The following is a 24,143-nucleotide window of genomic DNA, read 5'->3' as shown; positions in this document are numbered from 1 at the left end:
TACAATAGTCTGACCTTAAGAATGTGCTCATTTAAGTTTATTTAGTCTTTTAGACACAAAGAAAAACAAAATGTCCCATACATGAAAAGTCATCAAGCATCCTGGCTCAGTAATCTGTAAACTTTGTGTGAAACCAGCAGTGTCACATATCGTCCTAGCTTTCAGCATCACCTTAGACTCATTTGTACATTTGTTATGAAAACGCACTGAAAATAGTTTAAAAAAAGAAATATGTTTATTAGAGTCTCAGCACAATGATTACATGAACATAAAAACAATCATTTAACACGTTTATTATAAAACATACGTACATAAAGCCTGAATTTGGGATTATTTGAGTGAATTGATTGTTTATTCTGAAAAGGTAGGGTAAACTGACAGAAAGTCACCTCTGCACAACTTTTACATGTCCATAAGTATCAATCCTTCCTCCTTAGGTGGATGTCATTAAGGAAGCAAAAGTAGCACATGTATTGTGTATGTACATAGCATAAGTACTGAGCCAGAATTTGAGGAGCCAACATCTGTAGTTAAAGGTTTCCACTATTTTGTCAGTATGTTTCATAAACATTGACCTAAGGCATGCTTTGAACTCATGTCTATTAGTTAGTGCAGTAACTTAACATCAGAAAAAGGGGCGAGGCACATTGACAGTTGGCAAAGAGGGACAAACAAATGTTTTGTCCCTCCCCTGTTGTACAAAACCAATGTTCGTTTTAAGGCTATAAAGTTCGACAGCGAAGAAAAGGCTCCACTGATCTATTAAGTGTGTTGCTAGCAACACTTATGGTTGCACTTGGTAGATCAGGTAGTTTCTGGGGGTGCAATGTTTCGGTCTTCGAAAACTCCATTAATGAGTTCAAGAAAAAGAGGCTCTACTGTAACCAAAACCCTGTAAGGCCTTCATGACTGTATCTTACTCATGGCTCTTTGATTTGGCACAAAACAAAAAACAAAACAATATCAATAACAATAACCAAAACTACCCCAAGCTTGTCAACCCCTCTCCTGTGCTCCGTACTATACAGACTGGTACTTGGTCATAAGTACTTTGGTCGGCTATCAATCAATAACAGCATTTCAAACGCATTTCAGGAAAATAAGAAAAGGAAGTGAATTTGTAGTGACTTCCTAAAGCTTGGTCTATGTTCCCTAGGCTTAAAATCTAATTTCTTGTTTCTGAATGATCTCCGCCCGACATTTTTAATAACTAGAATTTCAAAAGATTACACTTCCTTATTCTGGATATAATTCCTGGCAACAATTCTCAGACTAATTCCTTAACGTCGGCCCTTTTATTTCAAAGTTCTGCTACATTTGGGAGGCCTGGGAATGGTTTATAGATGCTTATGTAGGGAGATGATTTTTTTGCAGACTTTAGCATGGGCGACAGGCTCATTATCCAAGTAAGAGTTTTATGCTTTAGTGCAGTGACAAATAATGTGTTTAAAAGGGTCAAAATCAGACCAAACAAGCTTGATGCTGTAGAACTTGTTTTCACTCTGTCATCAGAAAGAGTACAATCTCTAAAAGTAAAACATCGGAAAGGCACAACACAGTTTGTTTCAACTTCTCTAAGGCAGGAAACTCTAAAAAGAGTCAAATGAACCACTGACTGAAATGCGCAGCTTCGCATAACTACATTTTTCAGGGTAAGAGACAGAAGTGCAACAACCGAAATACACTGCACAGCCATTCCCAATGTGCAGCTATCGTGCATTATTAGTGCAGGATTTTCCTCTTGGACATGCTGTCAGCTGTGCAACAAAGGAGGAAAAGGTACAAAAAGTATGAAAGCAACGTCAGCAGAAAGCCAAGAGAATGGTACTGTTAAGACACTTGGATTAAAAAAAAAAATGAGCCATGGATCCACCAAATGACTGACTTGGAAACTCTTTCTAAATAAATGTGTGTGCATGAGGGAGAAAGAGAGAGAGAGAAATCATTCAACGTAGCAAACAAAGTGAAGGCAGTATTTGGGCTCCCGTGGTCCATCTCCATAAGACTGCAGTTTAACGATTGGCTGATGATCCCACTCTGAACAATCTGATTGACTATTGTTTTGGTGCAAGAGAGTAGCTAGTGGCTCACATTTTGTTGAAACACTCCTTGGCGTTGGACCACACCTGGATTCCCTGAGACAGCAAAAACAAGACAATTTTCTCAATCTCAAATCAGATGGGGAGCAGAACATGCTGAAGAATCAACATCACAAAATGCCTGGCATTTTTAAAAGGTCCCATGGCATGAAAAGTTCACTTTATGAGTTTTTTTTTTAACATTAATATGCGTTCCCCCAGCCTGCTAGAAATGGCGATAGGTATAAACTGAGCCCTGGGTATCCTGCTCTGCCTTTGAGAAAATGAAAGCTCAGATGGGCCGATCTGGAATCTTGCTCCTTATGAGGTCATAAGGAGCAAGGTTACCTCCCCTTTCTCTGCTTTGCCCACCCAAAGAAATTGGCCCACCCATGAGAGAGAGACATCATGGCTTTCAAACGAGCAAAGTGGCAGTTGGTCAAGGCCACACCCCCACCCTCCACCTTGCCCCCCCCTCTCCTCCTCAATAGCTACAGACACAGAAATGGCACATAGTAAGGAAAGCTCATTGTGGGACTGGCTCTAGTGGCTGTAATTCTGCACCAAGGCTGAATTTTGGGAAAGAGACTTCAGATATAGTATTAGGGGACCACTAAGGTCTATATAGAAGCATCCAAAGAGCACCATGTCATGGGACCTTTAAGTAAGCAAGTTTACAAGAACATACGCGTTGTGGAAAAGAGCCCCATACCTTCTTGCACATGCTGATCTGCATAATGGCATAGCTGATTAGTGCTTCACGCAAATCTTTGTCCTTCTGCTCCTTAAAACGTTCAATGTCTTCCCAGGCTGTTTGCACAAACTCGCTGAAGAGACACAATCAGAAAGATCATTTTGTGTTAAGTAGAGGTGGGGATGGTGGACCAGAAGACACGGAAGAGAAAGAAGAACGTACAACGTGGTAGTTTTTGTTTTCAAAATTACCGAGTAATATTAGTGATGTATTTTTATTCATACCCAATACCTGATTTTGATTCTGGGCTACCCCGGGCTATGATTCAGACTTCACAGAAGGAACTCTATCCACCACTTCATGCTTGGAAAAAGTAATATGGTATCTGCAAATTGTTTGACTATAAAACAGACAATATACTGTATTTCCAGACAGAGGAAAAGAGTGAGCGGACCTGACATTTAAGAAGGAATACATTTAAAAGGATACGCCACCGTTTGTTGAAATAGGGCTTATCACGGTCTCCCCTAGCTGTAGATAGGTGGGCCAACACATTTGTTGTGCATGCATTGTTTTAGTCCGGTGCAACACTGGCAGCGCCGCCGCTAGTTAGCTTAGCGTAGTGAATGGAATCCTATGTTGCCGGTTAGCATGTTGTGAGTAAAAGTGAGCCAACAAAAGACAAAAAATGCATTGGTCCACCTATCTACAGCCAGGGCAGACCGTAATAAGCCCTATTTCAACAATCGGTGGCATATTCCTTTAAAAGACAGACAAATTAGAAGAAGGTGGAGGATTTCATAATTGGGGTTGAGCTTACCCGCACTCTGTGTTTTTCTCTTTGAGTGTTTCCTCTCCCTCCTGGATACTCTGCTCCAGGGCTGCCAACCTGCTCTCCCTTTGCTCCTGGCTCTCTTGGCCGAATAGTTTACTGGTCATCCCCTTCAGAGAAAAGATACGTACTGTCTACACACACACACACACACACACACACACACACACACACACACACACACACACACACACACACACACACACACACACACACACACACACACACACACACACACACACACACACACACACACACACACACACACACACACACACACACACACACACACACACACACACACACACACTTTATATTGCTTATGTGTAATCATGCACAATTTTGACACAGTCATTGTGTGTGTGTGTGTACCACTTGTGTATGTGCCCAGAATGTGTGAGAAAGTGAGAGACAATAAGCGAGTGTGTGAGTGTTAGTGCGTTACCCCAGTAGCCAGCTCTTCTTTCTGTTGTTTCTTATGGACGAGGTCCTGAGCTACCATCTCCAATTCATACTGGATCAACTCATGTTTCCTACATACTGACCTTAATTCACAAACACACAGACAATTTTTTTTATTTACACCACAAAAATGTGTAGTCCTATGACAGTGTTGCATCCTGATACTAATATTACAGTCAAACAGAAATTACACTTTCACTACCACTATTAATGAAGTAAGACACAGCTGATCTTCATCTAATAAAAGGAGCCATAACCTCAGTACCCGTTGACAACTACAGGTCTGCATTACATGCTCTGCTGAAAGATGGTTTAAATATGCTATAAAATGTTTGCATTAGCACCGCTACATGTTGCTTTGTTTTGAATAGAAAGATATAGAACAAAGTCAACATGAGGCGGAAGAACAGCACGTAAATGTTTTCCTTATTTAACAGACAGCTCTAAAACCCACCTAAGAAAAGCTTTAACCAAACAAACATAAGAGCAATACTGAGTGCGGAAAAGTGAGGGTTTATCTCTACATGATGGCGCAGTGGATATGACACATGCCTTTGTTGTGGGAGATCTGGGTTCAATACCCACTGTGGTACATCAACCAGTGTGTCCCTGAGCAAGACACTTTACCCGTAGTTGCTCCAGAGGCGTGAGACCTCTGACATATAGCAATTGTAAGTCGCTTTGGATAAAAGCGTCAGCTAAATGACATGTAATGTAATGTAACATGTAACAACCACTAACATTACTCTTGCCAGACTAATGACCAATACCCTGGAGATGGCATATCCTTTATTTATTTTTATTATTATTAATGATTGTTTTAATTATCAATTAATCTGCAGATTATTTTCATGATTAGTCAGTTAATTGTTTGATCTATAAAACATTAGAAAACAATGAAAAATGTCTACCACAACCATCACACGTTTGGTATTTTTGCTTGAGAATGACTTAGACAATTAATCCATTATCAAAATAGGTGGCGATTCATTTTCTCTCAATTGACTAATTGATATATTGTGATATTTCTTCAAACCATATGGTAATCAAGTGTGCTGACTTACAATCTAGTCTGACACTCTGTCAATACCAACAAGAACATTAGCTTGTTTGGCCTGGCTCTCTCTCTCTTTTAAGTATACACAAACACACACCTGACAGCGTCAGTGTAGAAAAGGTATTCTTTCAGTTGGTCTGCATAGTGCTCTTCTTCCTCCAGAATGTCATCTATTGATGCAGCATACCTGTGTACAGATCACATTCATAAGTAAACAAATACAACAACAAAAAGTATTACTGTATGTGTTTAAGTTAGTAGTTTAATGACACATGTAAACACATGTAAGTGTAAGCTACAGTTTGAGTGTTAGAGAGGGTACATTAGTTAAAGTGCATCTTTAGTCTACTTACGTGTCCATGTGGTGGCCAGCACTCTGTAGTCCGTCTCCCATTTCTTTTTCAATAGCACTCCACTCACTGGAGACACAACAATACAGAATTCAAGAAATACTAAATTCAACCTGATGTTAAATACGATATGGCTTGCACGTGTCTATAAGCAACTGTGTAGACCAAAGGTATCTTGATACAGTATATGCACTGAATGCCTTTTAATTTTAACTTAAGGCTTGTTGATGCTCTTTTGTTTACATGTAGTGCCCTCTTTTAGGCCATAACTATGATTTTATGTCCAAATGCAGTTACAACAGGACAGCTGTTTCTCACCTAAAGACTCTGCCGTAGTTACCATGGACCTTGTAAACTCCATACAGCCGGTCTGCTACTTTCTAAAATAAAGACAATCAAATCATTAATATGTTATGGATAGTCAGAAAAATGAATCCAGAATGATGCTGCTTCAGAAATAAATGTAGGCAGCGCTCACAGGAGCTCACACACGCTGATTGTGTACTACTTGTCCTAGACAAAATGGCAGAGTTAAAGTAATTGATGAAGAAGGTCAAAATCTAACAAGCTAAATACCCAGTTATATTTCTCAGCAGTTGGCAGACTAAATGTCAGTGAAATATTAATGCCCATGTTACACAGCACAGTACGGTGTACAAGAAAACCACAGGCCAAACCTAAGCAGACATTTGAATATAGGTGTGTGTGTGTGTTTGCACATCCCAAAACTCACCGCCCGCACCCTCAGTAACTGAGAGATGACAGTGTTCAGTTCATCACTGTAGTGTTTCAGTGCTGTGAATCGCCTGGAGAACACAACAAATGGATCATAACTTAAACAGTGTTTAACTGACTCTTAGCATTTCTTTGTGATACAGTTTGTTTTGCTCTAATGTGTGATGTTTACTAATGAGAAACTCTTATTATCACCTAATTACCATCTAATGTTACCTCTTGCTACCCGTTTTGCCACTGGGATCGTTCACTTTTAAGTCTACTCATTAACAACTTTCAAACCATTTTTTCACGATAATTCAGTAATCTGACTACATTTCCTGCTTTGTATAAATCCTGGTTAAACTAATGATCGTCAAACTTTTTTTCTGTCCATTGTACACCTACTTGTCAGGGTTTTTGACTCTGAACATGGCACTCAGAGACTTTAGTCTGGAGTCAACCTGGCGGGGAACAGAATTATACACGTTAACAGGGTTTTTATATGCATATGGCATACAGGAGAATCTATGAAAAGTAATACATATGATCCAGTTTGCCTTTTATAAAACAAGTGACTGAAACACTCACAGTGTTATTTTACAACTAAATTCTCAGTCAAGCAATTCAGAAAAAGAGGAACTTGATGGATGTTTGTTAAACAGTTAGACAATGTACTATCAAACTAAAGTGCGAAGGAGACAAAGTACAACTAACTGTGTACCTTGTCTTGGAAGCCTGTCTCCAAAACCGCCTCCCTCCATCCTTTCTCCTGAGGACAGATGATTGACAGATGACAGACACATGATAGACAGGATTGTTTAACACTGCATTGTTCAAGTAAAATTAATTTGTAGTGCAACCTGAAGCCAGATGTAGGCTATCAATCCAACCACAAAATAAAGTCACTTTCAGGAGGAATACACAAATAAAAACTTAAAGTAAACAGAGCAAGTGCAAGAAGAGTAGTGTATGAGAGATTAACTTGTATTTGCTTTTTTTAACAGTAGGTAAAATAATGAAAAAGCTCTTGTTTAACATCTGAGCTCTTTTCCCTTTAATTTGACTTTAATTATTTGTATCTAAAGGCTGGTTAAGCACTGTAGGGAGGAGAAGTTGGACAGTTTTTTTTCATCTGGGTGATGGCGTTGGATAGCATGTTAGATGTATTTCCACTCACATACCCAACAACTGCTGAACAACGCCGACACACAGTCCTTGTCTTATCCGCCACTCTCTCGCCTGTAGCCTACTACTCGAACTGACCTAAGGCTAAGGCGGGGCTACAGTTTAGGTGTCCCTAGAACCCGTGTATCTAACAGTAGTTTAGGGCTGCTCGATTATGGAAAAAATAATAATCACGATTATTTTGGTCAATATTGAAATTTAACAAACGATTTTTTAACATGATTACTCATTAACATTTGGATATAATGGATAGTGTCCAGGGTATAATCGGTTAGTGTCCTTTATCTCACAGAAAGAGTCTTTGGATCAGAATATAATCAGTTTTACTACTGTGAGTCGGTTCAGCTTTACAGATATCACACAGCTAATGAACAGTTCCACAGACATAGCACAATGTGCATCTCACATCACATGTTCACTCACTATGACCACTACTACTGTCATTACTAAACACTGTGCCAAAATATCAACAATAATGTCGCTGTCAATGGGCTTATTTGCTAGCTGACCTTAGGAAAAATCCAGCACATAGACGGTACCTTAGAGTAACGTTACGTGAAACAGGTGATCTAACGTCCCTGCTCATTTACATACAGTTTAACAACAAAACTAAACGCTGAGGGAACATTACTATGTTTTTTCATGTTAGTTTTGAGCAGTATGTCTATGAATACAACGTAGACAGCATATTACAGCGGGGGGGGGGCAAAGGCAGAGGGACCGCAGGGTTAGCTAACGTTAGCTGTTCCCAGACAGTTGAGTTGGTTTTGCCTTTTTTTGCTCACCAAACGCTGCTGCCATCTTTACTCGCACTGAGGTTTTAAATTCCAGCGGATGATATGCACACGACTTGCCTCCCTGACAGGCTTCGAGAGGGGCAGATGTGTCATTCAGAACACAAGACAAAATAAGAGTGTTCTTTCAAAACAGAACATGGCAAAATAATCTTTTTTTCTCGATTATACTATTTTGGTGATCGTTGGGAGCCAAAAATCGAAATTGAAATCGAAATTCAATTAATTGCACAGCCCTACAGTAGTTCCACATTACATTAGTTCCGCATTACAGTAATTAATTTGCACACAAGTTTTATTTATTTATTTTATTTAGTAAATGCAAATTATTTGTGTCGACGCATTTACGTAATCGTCCCAGCCCTAGTCTAGTCCACACAGCATTCCGGGATGGGAGATAAATGTGCTCTGGATTATTGGCATTTCTTTAAATCAATCACTCCTGGGCGGTGCTAGGGCGGTGCTAGGCACAAGGAAAAGCCCCGGTGCCGCTGCAAAATAGCCTCGGGGAGGAACTTGTTTTGGTGGAACACGTGTACGTTCAAAAGTTGTTTTAGTCGTGCAACAGAAAACTCAGATTGGACAGATAAGTCTAGCTAGCTGTCTGGATTTACCCTGCAAAGATCTAAGAAAAGGTTATAAATCGACCGGAGTTTAAAATGTCAACACAAAGGAAACCCAAGGCAATGGATATCCGGCCTAAATGAGTGAAATCCGGCGGAATTTCCGTCAGCAACGGAGCAATCCCGGAAGTGGAACGTCAAGGATATAGGCTACTTCCATACTAACAGACATACAGAAAATAGAATTATGAACTTGTAGTTATTCTACCTGGTATGGGCGCGTGGCAATAGCTCTGTGGCAAAAATAAAAGGCTTTGTCATTCATGTCAATAAGTACGGTAGGGGGTGCCATTGCAACAGGTTCGTCCCCTATTTCTTCCGCAGCAGCATGATATCCCTTCTGACTGGAATTGCCCTTTCATACTTCTTCTTCTTTGTCTGCATCCTCCTACCAGTGCAGCATCGTGCATTGTTTTGCCACAGTGCTATTGTCAGTTTGAAATCCATGTTAGACTGTGAGTGTGTGAGAGTGTGCATGTCTGACATATGCATGGCAGAATTCAATGGGACATTATGTGGAACATAATAATTAAATGCTTGAGTACTAACCTCTGTCAGAAAGAGGAAGAAGATTTTGTCATTGGAAAGGACAGGATGCGATGCAACACGCAGCAGGAAGTTTTCCAGGCCGACTCTTCGTCGCTCAACAAAGTCTGGGTCGAGGTTGTCTGCTGCTAGCTTGTGCCACACAAACTCTGCCTACAAGAGGCCCAATCCAGGGAGTTAAAAAGAAAAAGTGAATACCACCTCAAAAGACAAGGGTATGCACCATTTACTGTCAGCAAACTATGAAAGAAAGACTAAATAAATGTCATTAACTAACTACAGATGAAGTAGTTATATCACAAAAACTCATTAGCTTTACCCAGCAAATTAATTACATTTTGGGGGCTTTCACACCTAACTCATTAAGTTCGGTTCAATCACACTAAAGTTCGATTTCCACCTTGGTGCGGTTCGTTTGGGCATGTGTGAATGAAGCAATCACACTCGGATGCGCGCCAAAAGCGGACCAAACAAGCGTACCAAGACCTCCTTGAAGAGGTGGTCTCAGTACGCTTTCAAACAAACTCTGGAGCGGTTCGTTTTTGGTGAGAACATGACCTGACCTCGAACCGCCCAAACTATGTTTGTACTCCGCAAGTCTGACCTAAATGATTCCTGTAGTCAGGTGTGCTTTGCAATCTGCGATGCGGCAGACCAGGCAAACTGTGGCAGCTTGCAATGTTTCTCTCACAGAAATAGACAGCAGTCAAGCTTGCCGTCACTCCCATTTCTGTGGTCAAACCAGCCGCCGCCAAAGTTGGAGACAGAACAGAGCGAATTCTCATGATTAGAGCAGACGTAGTAATGTTGCTTGCAAAACAATGTCCGAAAAATGATTTCAATGAAATAAGCTGGTTTGTCCATAGAGATGCAAGAAATATGCACTAGTCCAGAACAAAGGACCTTCTTCCTGTATTTATTTTCTTGCTCCCGCCCCAGACATATCTGACCAATAAGCTCTGGTAGTGTTGCATTTCGGTTTCGTTAGGATTTTCCTCTGTGTAAAAATAAAACCGAACCACGCTCCAAGTTTACAAACTCATCAAGTCATTCGGACCAAAGCAAATTAACTATAGGTGTAATAGACGGCCTTAATTTATCTTTTTATTTATTAATTATAAGTTTCCTTCCACCTACAGTATCTGTCACTCACCCTTTTCTCAGGTAGTGGAGGGATGATGATGTAGGGGTAGGTGACCAGGAGGTATGTTCTGAGCAACTCAAACTCACTGTAGCGTCTCCACAAAGTGTCAGGTGTGGCAGGCGTACCCCCCTCTGGAACAGTTTCAGCTGGCCTGCAGACAGAGGAATGAGAAAACAGTATTGTTATCAGGTGTCATGATAGAAGTGGTAAGGCATTTAAGCTACTGATGTTCAAAGCAACTTAAGACACAGAATGAGCAACATATCTCATCTAACTTTGGCTTAATTACTCTAAGGACCTTTTCGAAATAACAATGTTCAAGATAAAGCAAATATGTCCTATGTGCTTTTAATACTGATAAAGTGTAGGACTATGTGGTCCCACTCCACTCTTCTTGTCCCGGCTATTTTTTATTTTTATGTATGCACCACCATATTAAGTTGTTTATATAGCTGTCACAATCAAGGTCGTCTTGCATTGCCAGACCTATCTCCACAGCGCTTTTGCTTTCACAATTGTTTTGTGTGGAGCTAAGTACCAGATGCAGTGATGGTGCCCTTGCATTGTACATCCAGTAAGCCAGATAACAATCAGGGTAAATAACCTGAAAAGTTGTTTATGTATTGCACAAAGTAACAGTAGGTTATTCAAAAACAACGAAAGGCCAATAAATGGCAGCAGAAAACTAGACACTCCAGTTTATGACCTACCGTATTTCTATGAGGTAGACTGTATAGGTTTCCTGCATGTTAACCGTATTCTTTCCTGTTCTTTTCTCTGCCTCTGCCACATTTATCTCCATTTTTCTCAACAGAGCTGTCCCTCTTTCCACCATCTACATAGACAAGAAAACATATTGTGTGAGCATGAGAAAGACAGTCAAAGAAAGGGAGAATAGAAGAGGGAGAGAAAAACATAAAAAGGTATGTGGCCAATATATGATGGAGCATCAGAAAAAATAACATATAAACAGACAGGTATGTGTTCTCAGGTTCCTAGAGAACAAAACATTCTCTCTTTTCCACTCTAATACACAATAAATAATATAAACAATAAAGTTGTATTCTATTCAATTCTAAACAGACTGACAAGCATGAAACCAGATGAGCACAGAAAAGCAGGCAGATGTTTTGCTATTGAAGGTACTGTGATTCTTTACACAGGGTTATGACAGGCGTGTGCCCCGGTCACAAGACAAGCCAATACTTCCACCAAAGGCATAGAAATCGTTGCTCATGTATCCCGGAAATTGTCCTTTCTCACTAGAAACCACGGTAATTAGGACTGGACAGACATGCAGGACACAAAGAAGACTCTGGCTAATTTAAACTAAACTTTAGACTTAGCGTTCAGACGTGCTATAGCTAGCAAGCTAACGTCAGGAGTAAAGTTTACCAAAGACGAACCACTGTTGTTAGCAACTTTGCAACTTTAGCTTAACGTTACCTTGCGGAACTAGTAGCTACATTTAGTTTTGAAGCCAGTTAACATTCTAAACATTGCAACAGCTTTTTGAAAAGGTGAGTGGAAAAGTCTCCGTTGCTTCATGTCACTGTTAACTCCACCTAACATTAGCTTACATTACGTTAGGCCTGTATGGGGAAGTTTTCACTAGTGAAGACAGGTTTTTAAACTCCAAACATGTTTTTCATAGAGAACAACAAAAAGTACGACCGTGTTTATAAGGTTGTTCTCGGATTCTGTTGAAGTGATGTCGGTGTTAACGATCACAGCTACTTCTTCGTTACTTCCAGAGTCTGCCATCATCATCTGGCCGAGGAGCTGCTGTTGTCAGCTGAGCTGGCAGAGGGTTCCCGCTGTTGTGCGCATGCGCGTTTCAGTCTGAGGCCACTGATCATTGATCATGTTTGATACAGCTAAATGAACGGTATTGAATTACTAATGTCAATTATATCACAAATGGCCGACATTTTTTTTTAAATCAATAATAAAACACAATATAATAATATAAATATAATAATAAATACATGTTACAAGAGTAAAACAATATAATATAAGAATCATCTCTGGCAATAGTTTAAGTATTATTTAAAATAATATGATATAATGTAAAATGCAACAATGCAGTAAGATTTGTACTGACATTGCGGCAACATTGAAAGTGGACATATAAAGTTTTAAAGTTTCAATTCAGCACAACAAAATTGGAATTCACTTGGTATTAGCCAACATGATTATAGTTCAGACTGGTGCACATTTAAATCAGATCATTTGATGGTTTCTGAAAGTGCTGAATTGGTGAACCCAATACCCTCCTTTGGCTTCATTTTTATCTTCCTTTGACTTTTTCCTTCGTCAAGACTGACATCTACTGGTATAATTTTGGCTAGGGCTTTGTTTATTTTCATTTGCCACCAGAGCCCGTACTTTTGTTCTTTTAGTGTGATTTCTTGTTTTGGGCAACTTTGGAAAAAATTACCAAAAAATGACCCTTACATATTTGGGAAATTCCCATTACCAATTGTTTCAGTTTGCAGAATCTCAAGTGTAAATGTTTTTTTTTTCCCCCACTGAAGGATCACTAAATAGTTACTTGTATTGACAGCTACCCATCATACAGTGGTCCTAGATCAATGCTTAAACATGCTGTACGATACCCTTTTATCATATCAAAAAGTATTGGATATTACATCATTAATTAAAGAAATAATTAAAAACATTTATTATTGCTTTCATGGTGTGTGAAAACAAAATTCTGAAAAGATGCCATTTGGTCCCTCTCTCATTGGTTGTAGATGGTTGTGGGCCCAGATGTGAATGAGAGGGATGCGGTATGTCTCAGGCTAGTAAACAGCACAGAAACACGGCCTTTTAGTTCCTGTGGTCACGCTGTTGTGCAGCGTTTAATGGTTAAAGAGAAGGGTGGAGCAGCATTTAGTAAGGAAGCATTTTATATAGATGCCACTGGGCATGGAGTGGGATGTTGGGTTGTTGTGGGATTTGGGGTGGATGCAAAAGAGATACAAAGAGAGAGAAGCAAAGAGATGCATACAAGATGAAAAAAAAAGGATGGATGTGAGATTATTTAACATAATGATTTATTGTAAAATCATCAATGAAACAGATGCAGCAGGTATGGGCAGATGGATGGAGTGATGGTGGGATGCGGTTTAGGCTGCAGCGTGTCAGGAAACCCAAAGCTCTGCGCTGTGACCAGCCGTAGTCACAGCAACAGCATAGTTACCATTCTTTCCTGCCACTGACCTCAAACCAGCCACCACCACTTCCTGTCCACACACACGGGCACGCAGACACACACACACACACACACACACACACACACACACACACACACACACACACACACACACACACACACACACACACACACACACACACACACACACACACACACCTCTAGCCCTATTTGGCTGACTATAATCGGCCATTTGACAACTTTTTTTAACCCACTGACCGAGAACATTAAGCTACAATACACTATGTGCAGTGTGTGTGTGTGTGTTTCTTCATGTCTTGTCTATATTTGGAAGTTCTGACCTAAAGATGATGAGTGACTATAATTTAGATGGGTATGTGTACATTATATACTGAGTCATGATATCTATGTCCAACTGTCTGGAGACAAACAAGAATAATAACTGCTGTTAACTAATAACTAATACAGATCAACTGGATATTGTACATGCCAAAAGGCACATTTTAAAATAGCAAATTAGTTGCTATTCCAAATGATTTCTTAAACACACGACTATGCATTTTAATGTTTGTTTTTTCAGGTATGTTGTCTAGAGAAATCTTTCAGCTCACTGGTTTATTTGACTATCATATGTTGTTCAAATTATTCACTTCTTTCCTTTGTATATTCAATTGTTAGAGATAAATATTAATCAGCCTTTTGAAGTTTGACTGCTGAACAGCAGAGGGCAGCAAAATCCAATAATGTTGTCACACAACCACCTGTTCAGAATCAGTAAGCGTTGGGCATACTGTAATCACTACTATATTTTTATAATATACAGTATAGCCTATTATTATATGCTTGACACAATTTAACAATAGGAGCATTTGTAATATTGGACAGTCAGTCAAACTATTGCACTATTAAAATTTATGTTTAATGTGAGTATTAATGCGTAAAATTAACATTTCTGTGTTTAAATTTTAATATAATATATACATATTTTCCACATACACATTACATTGCTGGTTTACTGTTCATATGCTATTCCAAAGTGGTGGACATTGCAGTATTAGTGAGCATTACTGAGTAAAACTACCATTATACAAGTCTACTGTATTTAGTACTGTACTTGCATTTATTTTCTTCAAGTCAGTTTTTGTTTGAGCATGAACATTACTGTTGATTGGCACATTTCTGTCTTTGCATGTCTCAGGGGGTCACTGTCAAAACAAGACAACCTTATTCATGCCTTCTCTTCCTCCTGTCATGTAGAGTTATTGGTGTTGTTTTGTTTTTAGTTTTTTAGATCGGAATGTTTTGTATCATATTAAAAAAGTCATAATTGCTTTATATATTCAAATATGTGTTTTCTATATCAGATATCTGACTTATAGCGAGTTTTAGAAAGTTGCACTGTCCATGCGTGTTTATATGTGCACGTGTGTGCATGACAAGGCTGGTCACGAAGGTTATAAAGAGGAAATCCTTGCGGTCAGTAGAAATGAACACGTTTTGCTTCATGTCATAGCCTGCGTCCTTCATTTTCTTCTCCTTCATCCATCTATTCTTGCCTCTGACTGTAGTGGAAAGCTAATGCAGTGTGTCCAGTGGGCCCTTTTTTTGTGAGTGAGCCTGTATAGTTTTATGCACTTGTATGAAATACCATAATGAAGTGAAGCCTCGTTGGTACAGTAGTATGTTGTTTATTTGCTTGCTGTAGACCTTCTGTACATGGGAGTACCTACATGGGATTATTTACAATTAAAGAAAAGTTGACACACTGCTCATAGTTATCCATTTCAAACTGATACATACAGTAAGAGGGCGGATTATATATCTTTTTTACAAGATTTACTTCTGTTTAAATACTATTACAAAATGATACAAAATCAACATTTATTCACTTGTATCTCTTCTATCCCATTTCTTCTATATATTTTAAAATTTCCCCCCAGTTTTCTCTCTCCCATCCATCACCAGAGTGTTGACAAATTAGGACATGCAAGTCTCATTGAATGCTTCTCTGCATGACTGATGCTGCTGTCCAACAAGATGCACATGCACACTTGCATGTGTATGCATTTACTGTACATGGGCACTTAGTCTCATACACACACATGCAAACACACATGAAAAGTGTGAGCAATGCCGTATAATAAGCAGCGTGGCAGCGATGTGGTCAGCTTTGCCCCATGTGCAATCGTTGAGAAGCCACATGAAGGCTTCTGGGTATTAAAGGACAAGCCTTGGTTGACTGGGAGGGAATCTGTCATGCAACAAGAAAACTGTGTTTTTCACCCTTTTCTCCCTCTTTCATTTCTTCTTGATCCCTTTTTTTCTTTACCCCTCTTCCCAAGTTCTGTCTTTCACCAAATTCTCTCTGCCCACTTTTTTTTCTCCTTCTTCATTTCTTTCATTCTGTGGCATATTAGACTCAGTTGTAATACTCTCCAGCTTAAAATGCTTAGACCACTGGAATGTTCCGTCAAAGAGGTGGGCGGACCCGGGGGGCGGGACAGACCAAAATGACCAATTAAGGAGGAGATTGAGGTAAGACGGACAGCTTCTAAATGGTGTAATAACAACCTACTAAAATGTAATTACAATGCAATAGCAATAGACACTTCTAATGAATGGATGTATATGCCAATGTGATTTCCTAATTATGGCCTTGGCATAATGGGTGACTGTTAACATGGCGTGGAGATTATAGAGAGGTGTCTGAATGCAAAAAGGCAACCACAGGGACTTTTTAACAGTGACAAATGGTCACTCAGAAGTCCTGCCAAGTATGGATCGCAACAGGTAGGTTGGTGTGTTTGAGAGGGAGCCTGAGAGGGAATGAGTTAGCTAGTGTGAGCTCGAGTGACTGATTTCACTGGTTTATCTGCTGAGCCAACTATCCAGTTGTCTATTCATCTGTCCATCCATTTAATCTTTTTATCAATACTCTATCAGGCTATTAGCTCAAGTTTTTGCTTTTTGTTTGACCTATTCCTCTGTTGGTCTAATTTCATTCCTCATAAAGCGCTCATGTCCATCCACTGTCCATCCACTGTCCATCGGTCTTTCAGCCTGTCCATATGTGATGCTGCCATTCATCCATCCCTCTGTCCATCCATCTCCATCCCTCCATCCATCCCTCCATCTCTAACAAGAGGATTGGATGGTGGCGTCCATTATTACAGAGCATCCCAGAATAGAGTCTCGTTTTATTACAAGTCCCTCTGGTCGCAGTGGCTACCCAAATTACAGGCCAGGCTTCTCACACATAAAAAAGGTTGCACTGCCGAAAACCAGCCACCTCAATAAAGGATGGATTAGAAAATCCTTTGCTTTTTTCCCTTCCTTTCCTTTTTGAAAGGTTTTCTGTACATTTTTTTCCCTCTGGTGTTTTGTTTTATGTTGGGGTGCAGCGGTCTTCTTCAGTGGTTTTGCTCCCCGACCCTGCGGCGGGAAAATACGCTCACTTGTGGGTTTCTGGGAAGGCAGCGGTGGACGAAACATCTGCTGGGAGCAATATGTAAGTGTGTGTGTGTGTGAGTGTGTGTGTGTGTGTGTGTGTGTGTGTGTGTGTGTGTGTGTGTGTGTGTGTGTGTGTGCGTGTATGTGTGCGTGTGTGTGTGCATGTGTGTGTGAGAGAGAGAGTGTATGTGCATATAGGGACACTGCCCTGGCATCCAGTTTACAGATCTGTTTGCGTGATAGCAAAATAGTAGGAGATAATAAAATATTCAATATAAGCATTAGTAGTTTACGTATAGTTAGAAAGGTACAACACTTGCAGACTTTTACATAATATTTTAGGTTAATTCAACATTAAGTTTTCACCTGCTATTTTCAATTTTAAAAACCAGGACTTAAAGTGATGGTTCGGAGTAATTCCCCCTAGGGTCCTTTGCACCATGACCTCGAAAGCAAACACCCTTTTCATCAAAGTTGTTACATTGGGAGAGTTAGCGGGTAGCGTTATCAGCTGAATAGCTTAAGTGGGCCGGACCCATCGTTTAGGTCTGTTAAGTTCCCACTAATAATGCCCGAATGATACCAAACGTCTACAAGTAGTACAAATAGGTTATGCTCTCATAAAACGATGGATTGAGCAAGTTTGTAAGTACACCAGAAGTTATGAACACTTGCCTGCTCTCTTCAGCTCTCTGTTGCTGCTGCCTGCTACCTGCAGTTAGACGAAGTCGCTTGGCTATTATTACATCGAAAAGAGTTACAACAAAAATATTTATTAATTCAATGATTAAATAACGTAATGTTTCCGAACTTACCTCAATTATTACTTGTCTCCTGCTAGTTATACTACAGCACTTACTTTAAAAAAAAAATTAAATTGATAAATATTTTTGTTGCATCTCTTTTCGGTGTTGTAATTTGTAGACGACCCTAAGCACTCATCTTACAGCAGCAACAACAACAGCAGAGAGCAGAAGAGAGCAGGCAAGTGTTATTTACATAAAATTCTGGTGTACTTACAAACTTTCCAATCCATCGTTTTATGAGAGCATAACCTATTTGTACTACTTGTAGACGTTTGGTATCATTTTGGGCATTATTAGTGGGGTAACTTACGAGATACAAACGTGGGTCCGTTAGCCCCTGAGCTAAGCTATTCAGCTGATAACGCTACTCTACGCTAACTCTCCCAATGTTAGACCCAGGTGAAAAAAGCTTCTGGGGGGGTGTTTGGCTCGAGGTCATGGTGCAAAGGACCCTAGGGTGAATTACTCCGAACCATCACTTTAAGTAATATCCCTGAAGCCGCTATGTTTTGTCTATCCAACATAATGAAATTGTATGATGTGAGTTCTGTCACATTTTTATGAAATGCATGAAAGATTTATTAAACGCATACCTGTCAATAAATACTATGCATGAATATTGACATTTTTTTAAAGTAAAGCTTTGTCCACCTCTTAAATGCTGCACTGGTGGGTATTTCAGGGGGGCTGGGAATGTGGAATATTACAGAGGGGCCAGCTTTAAAAAGCTTTTTAAATCTCAGAGTGACAAGTAAGTCCAGTAAAATAGGACTGGTTGGACTGTTATTTGCAGGAGAACTTAATAAATATTTAGTACATTGTGATAGGATATAATACATTAAAACAAAGGATGTGATTTCAACCTAATTTATCACAAACACATGATATTCCATTTTACTTACCCTTCAAGACCATAGACAGTATATAAGAATGGACCAACAGATCCCGTTGCTCTGGACGGAGACCATTGAAGGATATTAGAAGCACTTTTCCGGTGAGCGCTGAGCGTTACTGCACAGCCTCCAACTGAAAGAGACGACATAAATGTGACGTGAGCAACCTGTCTGAAAGTTGTAAGTCTTCTGGTAGCTGTGCCAAGAGAAATCTTGCAGAGACGGATAGCGTAGGTATATGTAAGGAGATAACATAGACACAGGCTAATTATTGCTAACTAAAATGCTAGTTAACATTAGTAATTAAACTTAAACAGCTAATGTAAGTCGAAACTGCCTGCAAGCTTCTCCTGTACTATACGGTAATTCCTCTACTGTGTAACTAATCGTTAGCCTACTTTTACAAAAACGTCTGCTACGGAGCAATAACGTGAGGTACAAGGTAATGGAGCCTTTTATACATTGTCGTGTTTCTTTAGAAATAAACAATGGACAAATTAAGTCTTTAAACGCTTCAGATGTAAAGTTATTTGCTGTCAAAGTGACGTCAAAATGAATGGCAGTCAATGGAATGCTAACGAGAGGTGATATTGTAGTAGCATCAAAATGGCGCCATAGGAGGTTCGAGTTCTGAAGCGAAGCTGGCAGGATATTACGTCATTTTGACATCACAATGGCGCGCGCCACCTTGGATGTGTATAGTATAATTCATGTGTCACTCTGTAGCTTGTTCAAGACGCCTTTAAATCTTTGACTTCATTGATATTAAAGTGCCCATATTATGAAAAAAACACTTTTTCTGGGATTTGGGGTGTTATTTTGTGTCTCTGGTGCTTCCACACGCATACAAACTTGGAAAAAAAACATCCATGCTGTTTTGAGTGAGATACGAGTTTCTGAATGTCTTCTGCCTTCAGTCTCTGGGTGAGCTGTTCAAAATCTGCAGGGCTTTCCACGTCAGGAGCCGAGACGAGGTGGCTAACCGTAGCATGCTAGCGCGAGTGTGCTAGCTCGTTCTCAATGGCAAAACACTGCTACAATACACACTAGTTCACCATAATCTACAAAAGAACTACTTACATGTCCCTGTTCTGCAGGTATTCCACGCAAAGTTGGAAGTGCACTCTCGTTTAGAAGAAGTCTTCTGGCTAATCCTGCCTTGTACTAATTGAAGTTGTAGAAACAAACAGCTAGGTGATGTGGTCCTTACCTAGCTACTGCACATGTGCGCCTCCCAACAAAGATGGGATAGAAGTGCGATGCCTCAAGTGTGTTTTACAGTAACCGCAGCCCAGCTGGCGCGCGCATATGTGACATCATGAAATAGCTATATAATAACTATTTATACCCGCGCTGGTGGTCGCGACACTAGTTGGATTCTTCTCCTGAACAGCGGTGGCGCTAATGAGCAAACGCTACTGATGATGCTCTTTCTACGGACTAGAAGAAGAAGAAGAAAAAAGGTAAACAACGGCAGAACTGGCAGCAGCATTGCCGTCAATGCTTTGATTTGATGACCTACTTCGTCGAATCAAGCCTTTCATTCACCATAAAATAACTCATCTTAACCCAGTAAGTTTACAAGACAGACTTGCAGTCACTCTGAGAGTCCTGGTATCTGGTTTTCGGCGAACTCGTTCAGGCCTCCTGCTTCCGCTTTGTCGCACGCCATTGAAAAAAAAAGAGGTGTGTGCGCCGGCAGGATATTACGTCATTTTGACGTCACGATGGCGCGCGCCACCTTGTTGGGCATATTCCTGTTAAGTAAATTGATGATTTTGTTCATACAAACCTGTCAAAATGTACAGGTTTGTATGAACAAAAATATCTATTTGTAAAGAAAATAAAAAAAGGACTTTAGACTCAACTGTGTGCAGTAAGGATTTCTATACGCTGAAATGTATTGCCGTATGAAAAATTGTTCCCTTTTCCTGTTCATTACTTGAAAATGTCATCGTCATCAAATTTAAAGCTATAGTGCGTAGTTTGTGTCCCCCCATGAGGAATTCTAAGTAATGACAACAACACTCTCGCGTCCTCATTATACAGCCTTCAGTGATCGCGCACGCGCCCCCACCCTTCCTCCACGCAGTTGCTAGTATGCTAGGAGGACACGCAGGATTAACAAAACATGATGGAGTCTTCAGAAAAGGTAATTAACTTTACTTGAGTTTCTGCAGACGCCACAATCTTCTGAACATAGCCATACTGAGAAATACAGAGAGAGTTGTGTGGAGCTGATAGTCTTAATTAGCTTTGTATCAACTAATTTGGCAATGGCTTGAATGTAACAGATGTTCATTAATATCAAAAAGTTACGCACTAAAGCCTCAACTTGTCACTCAACTTATCACTTATCACTCAACATCCAGGGCACAAAGCTCCAATGTTCTATTGGGTTGATATCTGGTGACTGTAGGGGCCATTTTAGTACAGTGACCTCATTGTCATGTTCAATAATTCAATTTGAAATGATCCAAGCTTTGTGACATGGTGCATTATCCTGCTGGAAGTAGCCATAAGAGAATGGGTACATGGTGGTCATAAAGGGATGGACATGGTCAGAAACAATGCTCAGGTAGGCTGTGGCATTTAAACGATGCCCAATTGGTACTAAGGGGCCTAAGAAAACATCCCCCACACCATTAAACCACCACCACCAGCCTGCCCAGTGGTAACAAGGCATGACGGATCCATGTTCTCATTCTGTTTACGCCAAATTCTGACTCTACCATCTGAATGTCTCAATAGAAATCGAGACTCATCAGACCAGGCAACATTTTTCCAGTCTTCAACTGTCCAATTTTGGTGAGCTTGTGCAAATTGTAGCCTCATTTTCCTATTTTTAGTGGTGCCAGACAGGCTGGTTTGAGTATTTCACAATCTGCTCAGTTACTGGGATTTTCACGCACAACCATTTCTAGAGTTTACAAAGAATGGTCTGAAAAAGGAAAAACATCCAGTATGCGGCAGTCCTCTGGGCGAAAATGCCTTGTTGATGCTAGAGGTCAGAGGAGAATGGGCCGACTGATTCCAGCTGATAGAAGATCAACTTTGACTCAAATAACCACTCATTACAACCGAGGTATGCACCAAAGCATTTGTGAAGCCACAACACGAACAACCTTGAGGCAGGTGGACTACACCAGCAGAAGACCCCACCGGGTACCACTCATCTCCACTCAAAATAGGAAAATGAGGCTAAAATTTGCATGAGCTCACCAAAATTGGACAGTTGAAGACTGTAAAAATGTTGCCTGGTCTGATGAGTCTCGATTTCTGTTGAGACATTCAGATGGTAGAGTCAGAATTTGGCGTAAACAGAATGAGAACATGGATCCGTCATGCCTGTTGTTCACTGTACTAAAATGGCCCCCACAGTCACAAGATCTCAACCCAATAGAACATCTTTGGGATGTGGTGGTACAGGAGCTTCGTGCCCTGGATGTGCATCCCACAAATCTCCATCAACTGCAAGATGCTATCCTATCAATATGGGCCAACATTTCTAAAGAATGCTTCCAGCACCTTGTTGAATCAATGCCACGAAGAATTAAGGCAGTTCTGAAGGCAAAACGGGGTCAAACACGGTATTAGTAGAGTGTTCCTAATAATCCTTTAGGTGAGTGTATATGATATACAATAAGCTGTAACAGTCACACATTTGAATATGGTGATGCAGTACTTAATTTAGTTTGACTGTATTGTTAGTCTATTGCTGTCTCAAGATCTGTTTCATCTCTTTATCAAGTGGGGCGTGTCATGCCCTGAGTCAACTTCCACAAGTGATTCAGAAACCATGCTTCTTTGATTACAAATGTTAGCAGCTGAGATATTATTCCTGTTTGTTCATCAAAACATGTCTGATGACGAACTAAACCCCAGAACAACTGCAGTGCCATGCCGTGTACAGTAATGACTGTGTATAGTACAGTAACACCCTACCATCTGTGATGAACAATGATGCAGTCATCTCCATGGTAACAGGTTGTGGTGTAGAGACAGATTACAGACATACGAAAGAAGAAAATTAAAGATGGAGACTTTTGATGAATAGAGGACAGGGGGGGGGGGTATCTATCACCAAGAGAAGGGGATGTTTATGGCAGTTTCTTTCACATCCTCTCTCTTTAAAGCCAAAAGGAGAAATATAGCCTGGGATGCAGCCTCATTAAACAATATGAGCGCTCTTTATCATGTGGCAACCCACCGGAAGTGTGGCTGCGACCCATCTTGGGTTTCAATTTAAGAAGCCAGGGTTTTACGGGAAGTGTGAATGTGGTTTGCGATGAAAGGATGGGATGAGGTGTGTGTGTTGATGTCTGTTTGTGTGTGTGTGTGTGTGTCTGCAGTGCACGCTATTATTATGTTGCTGTGGTTGTAATGATGTAAGATGATCGCGAGGGCGTAAACAAGAGCAGCACGCTATCTACAAACAACATATGAAAACATCATGTTTCTGTGGGTCTCAAATAGACGATGACAATAGAAGAAGTACATTTTAGTTGCCATTTTCACCAGAAAAAAATAAGGACACATTCAATTTACTTTCGGGAATTTAGGTATTTGAGGACTTTGGTAAATTGTCGCATTAAACGAAGAATCAGCTTTTTTTGTGACATACCTCTAAGAAACAGTTGATATGCTGTAGACATTTCACTGAAGACATCACTAACCATTCACTGTACGATAAAAAAAAAATGGTATACTGTTTCCCACGTCTGTTTCCTAATCCAAACAAACATGTCAGGCGGTTGGTTAACTGGATAGGAAGCAGAGACATACATACATACATGTAGACATATTCACTCTTACATCTTAGGTGAATTCATAATTTACAGTTAAAAGTACCATGAGTTTTCATTTTAATTTTTAATTTGTAGGGGCTAGCAAATATGTTGAATGCATTCCTTTCCCAAAACGTTTTCCCAAAATTTGAAACTTGCATCCTGATCGGAACATATTTGTTACGGCACATTACTTCCGCCAACTGTTGATGTTTGGAATTGCAGTGAACATAGGGCCAGTATACAATATACCTGTACAGCTGTTCTTACTTGTCATTTGACAGGGGAGTGAAATGCTAGTCTGTTGGCAGGTTAGTCCATCACTTTGGTCCAGGTTAAAATATATATACAATAAAATATCCAACTATTGGATGGATTTGCCATAACATTTTATACAAACATTTGTGGTCACCAGAAGATAAGCCTTCTGACTTTGGTGATCCTCATATTTTTCATCTACCATGAGGTTCACATTAAGATGTTTTAGAAGATTGCCATGAAATGTGGTAGATATATTCAGTCATCTAGCGGGTCTAAGTCCTGTGAA

At 40.0% G+C, this 24,143-nt stretch overlaps 1 protein-coding gene across 2 annotated transcripts; it reads right to left on the bottom strand.

Annotated features, from left to right (window-relative positions):
• Positions 1-15: 15 nt before the first annotated feature.
• LOC120570233 (sorting nexin-4-like) lies at positions 16-12,313 on the bottom strand. Of its 2 annotated transcripts, XM_039818470.1 has the most exons (15): positions 12,157-12,313; positions 11,193-11,317; positions 10,492-10,633; positions 9,342-9,491; positions 6,912-6,959; positions 6,596-6,651; positions 6,207-6,279; positions 5,792-5,853; positions 5,477-5,542; positions 5,221-5,310; positions 4,050-4,149; positions 3,593-3,738; positions 2,791-2,905; positions 2,092-2,135; positions 16-1,757 (listed from the first exon to the last, which is right to left on the bottom strand). In XM_039818470.1, the coding sequence occupies exons 1-15, from the start codon at positions 12,250-12,252 to the stop codon at positions 1,754-1,756; spliced, it is 1,317 nt and encodes a 438-aa protein (XP_039674404.1). In that variant the 5' UTR covers positions 12,253-12,313; the 3' UTR covers positions 16-1,753. The 2 variants fall into 2 exon arrangements, with proteins under 2 accessions (XP_039674404.1, XP_039674403.1); XM_039818469.1 differs by having other exon boundaries at positions 16-2,135.
• Between the last annotated feature and the right edge of the window lie 11,830 nt (positions 12,314-24,143).

The sequence above is a fragment of the Perca fluviatilis genome, chromosome 12, assembly GCF_010015445.1.
Source record: "Perca fluviatilis chromosome 12, GENO_Pfluv_1.0, whole genome shotgun sequence".
NCBI lineage: Eukaryota > Metazoa > Chordata > Actinopteri > Perciformes > Percidae > Perca > Perca fluviatilis.
Note: the sequence above shows the minus strand (reverse complement) of the source record. Positions and strands in the feature narration are given on the sequence as shown.

Excerpts from the sequence above, each read along its gene's own strand:
- LOC120570233 (XM_039818469.1), bottom strand. The coding sequence starts at position 12,252 with ATGATGATGGCAGACTCTGGAAGTAACGAAGAAGTAGCTGTGATCGTT. Across the intron at positions 6,960-9,341 it reads TCTTCCTCTTTCTGACAGAG|GAGAAAGGATGGAGGGAGGC; the intron begins GTTAGTACTCAA and ends ATCTGTCCTCAG. Across the intron at positions 5,854-6,206 it reads AGTTACTGAGGGTGCGGGCG|AAAGTAGCAGACCGGCTGTA; the intron begins GTGAGTTTTGGG and ends TCTTTATTTTAG.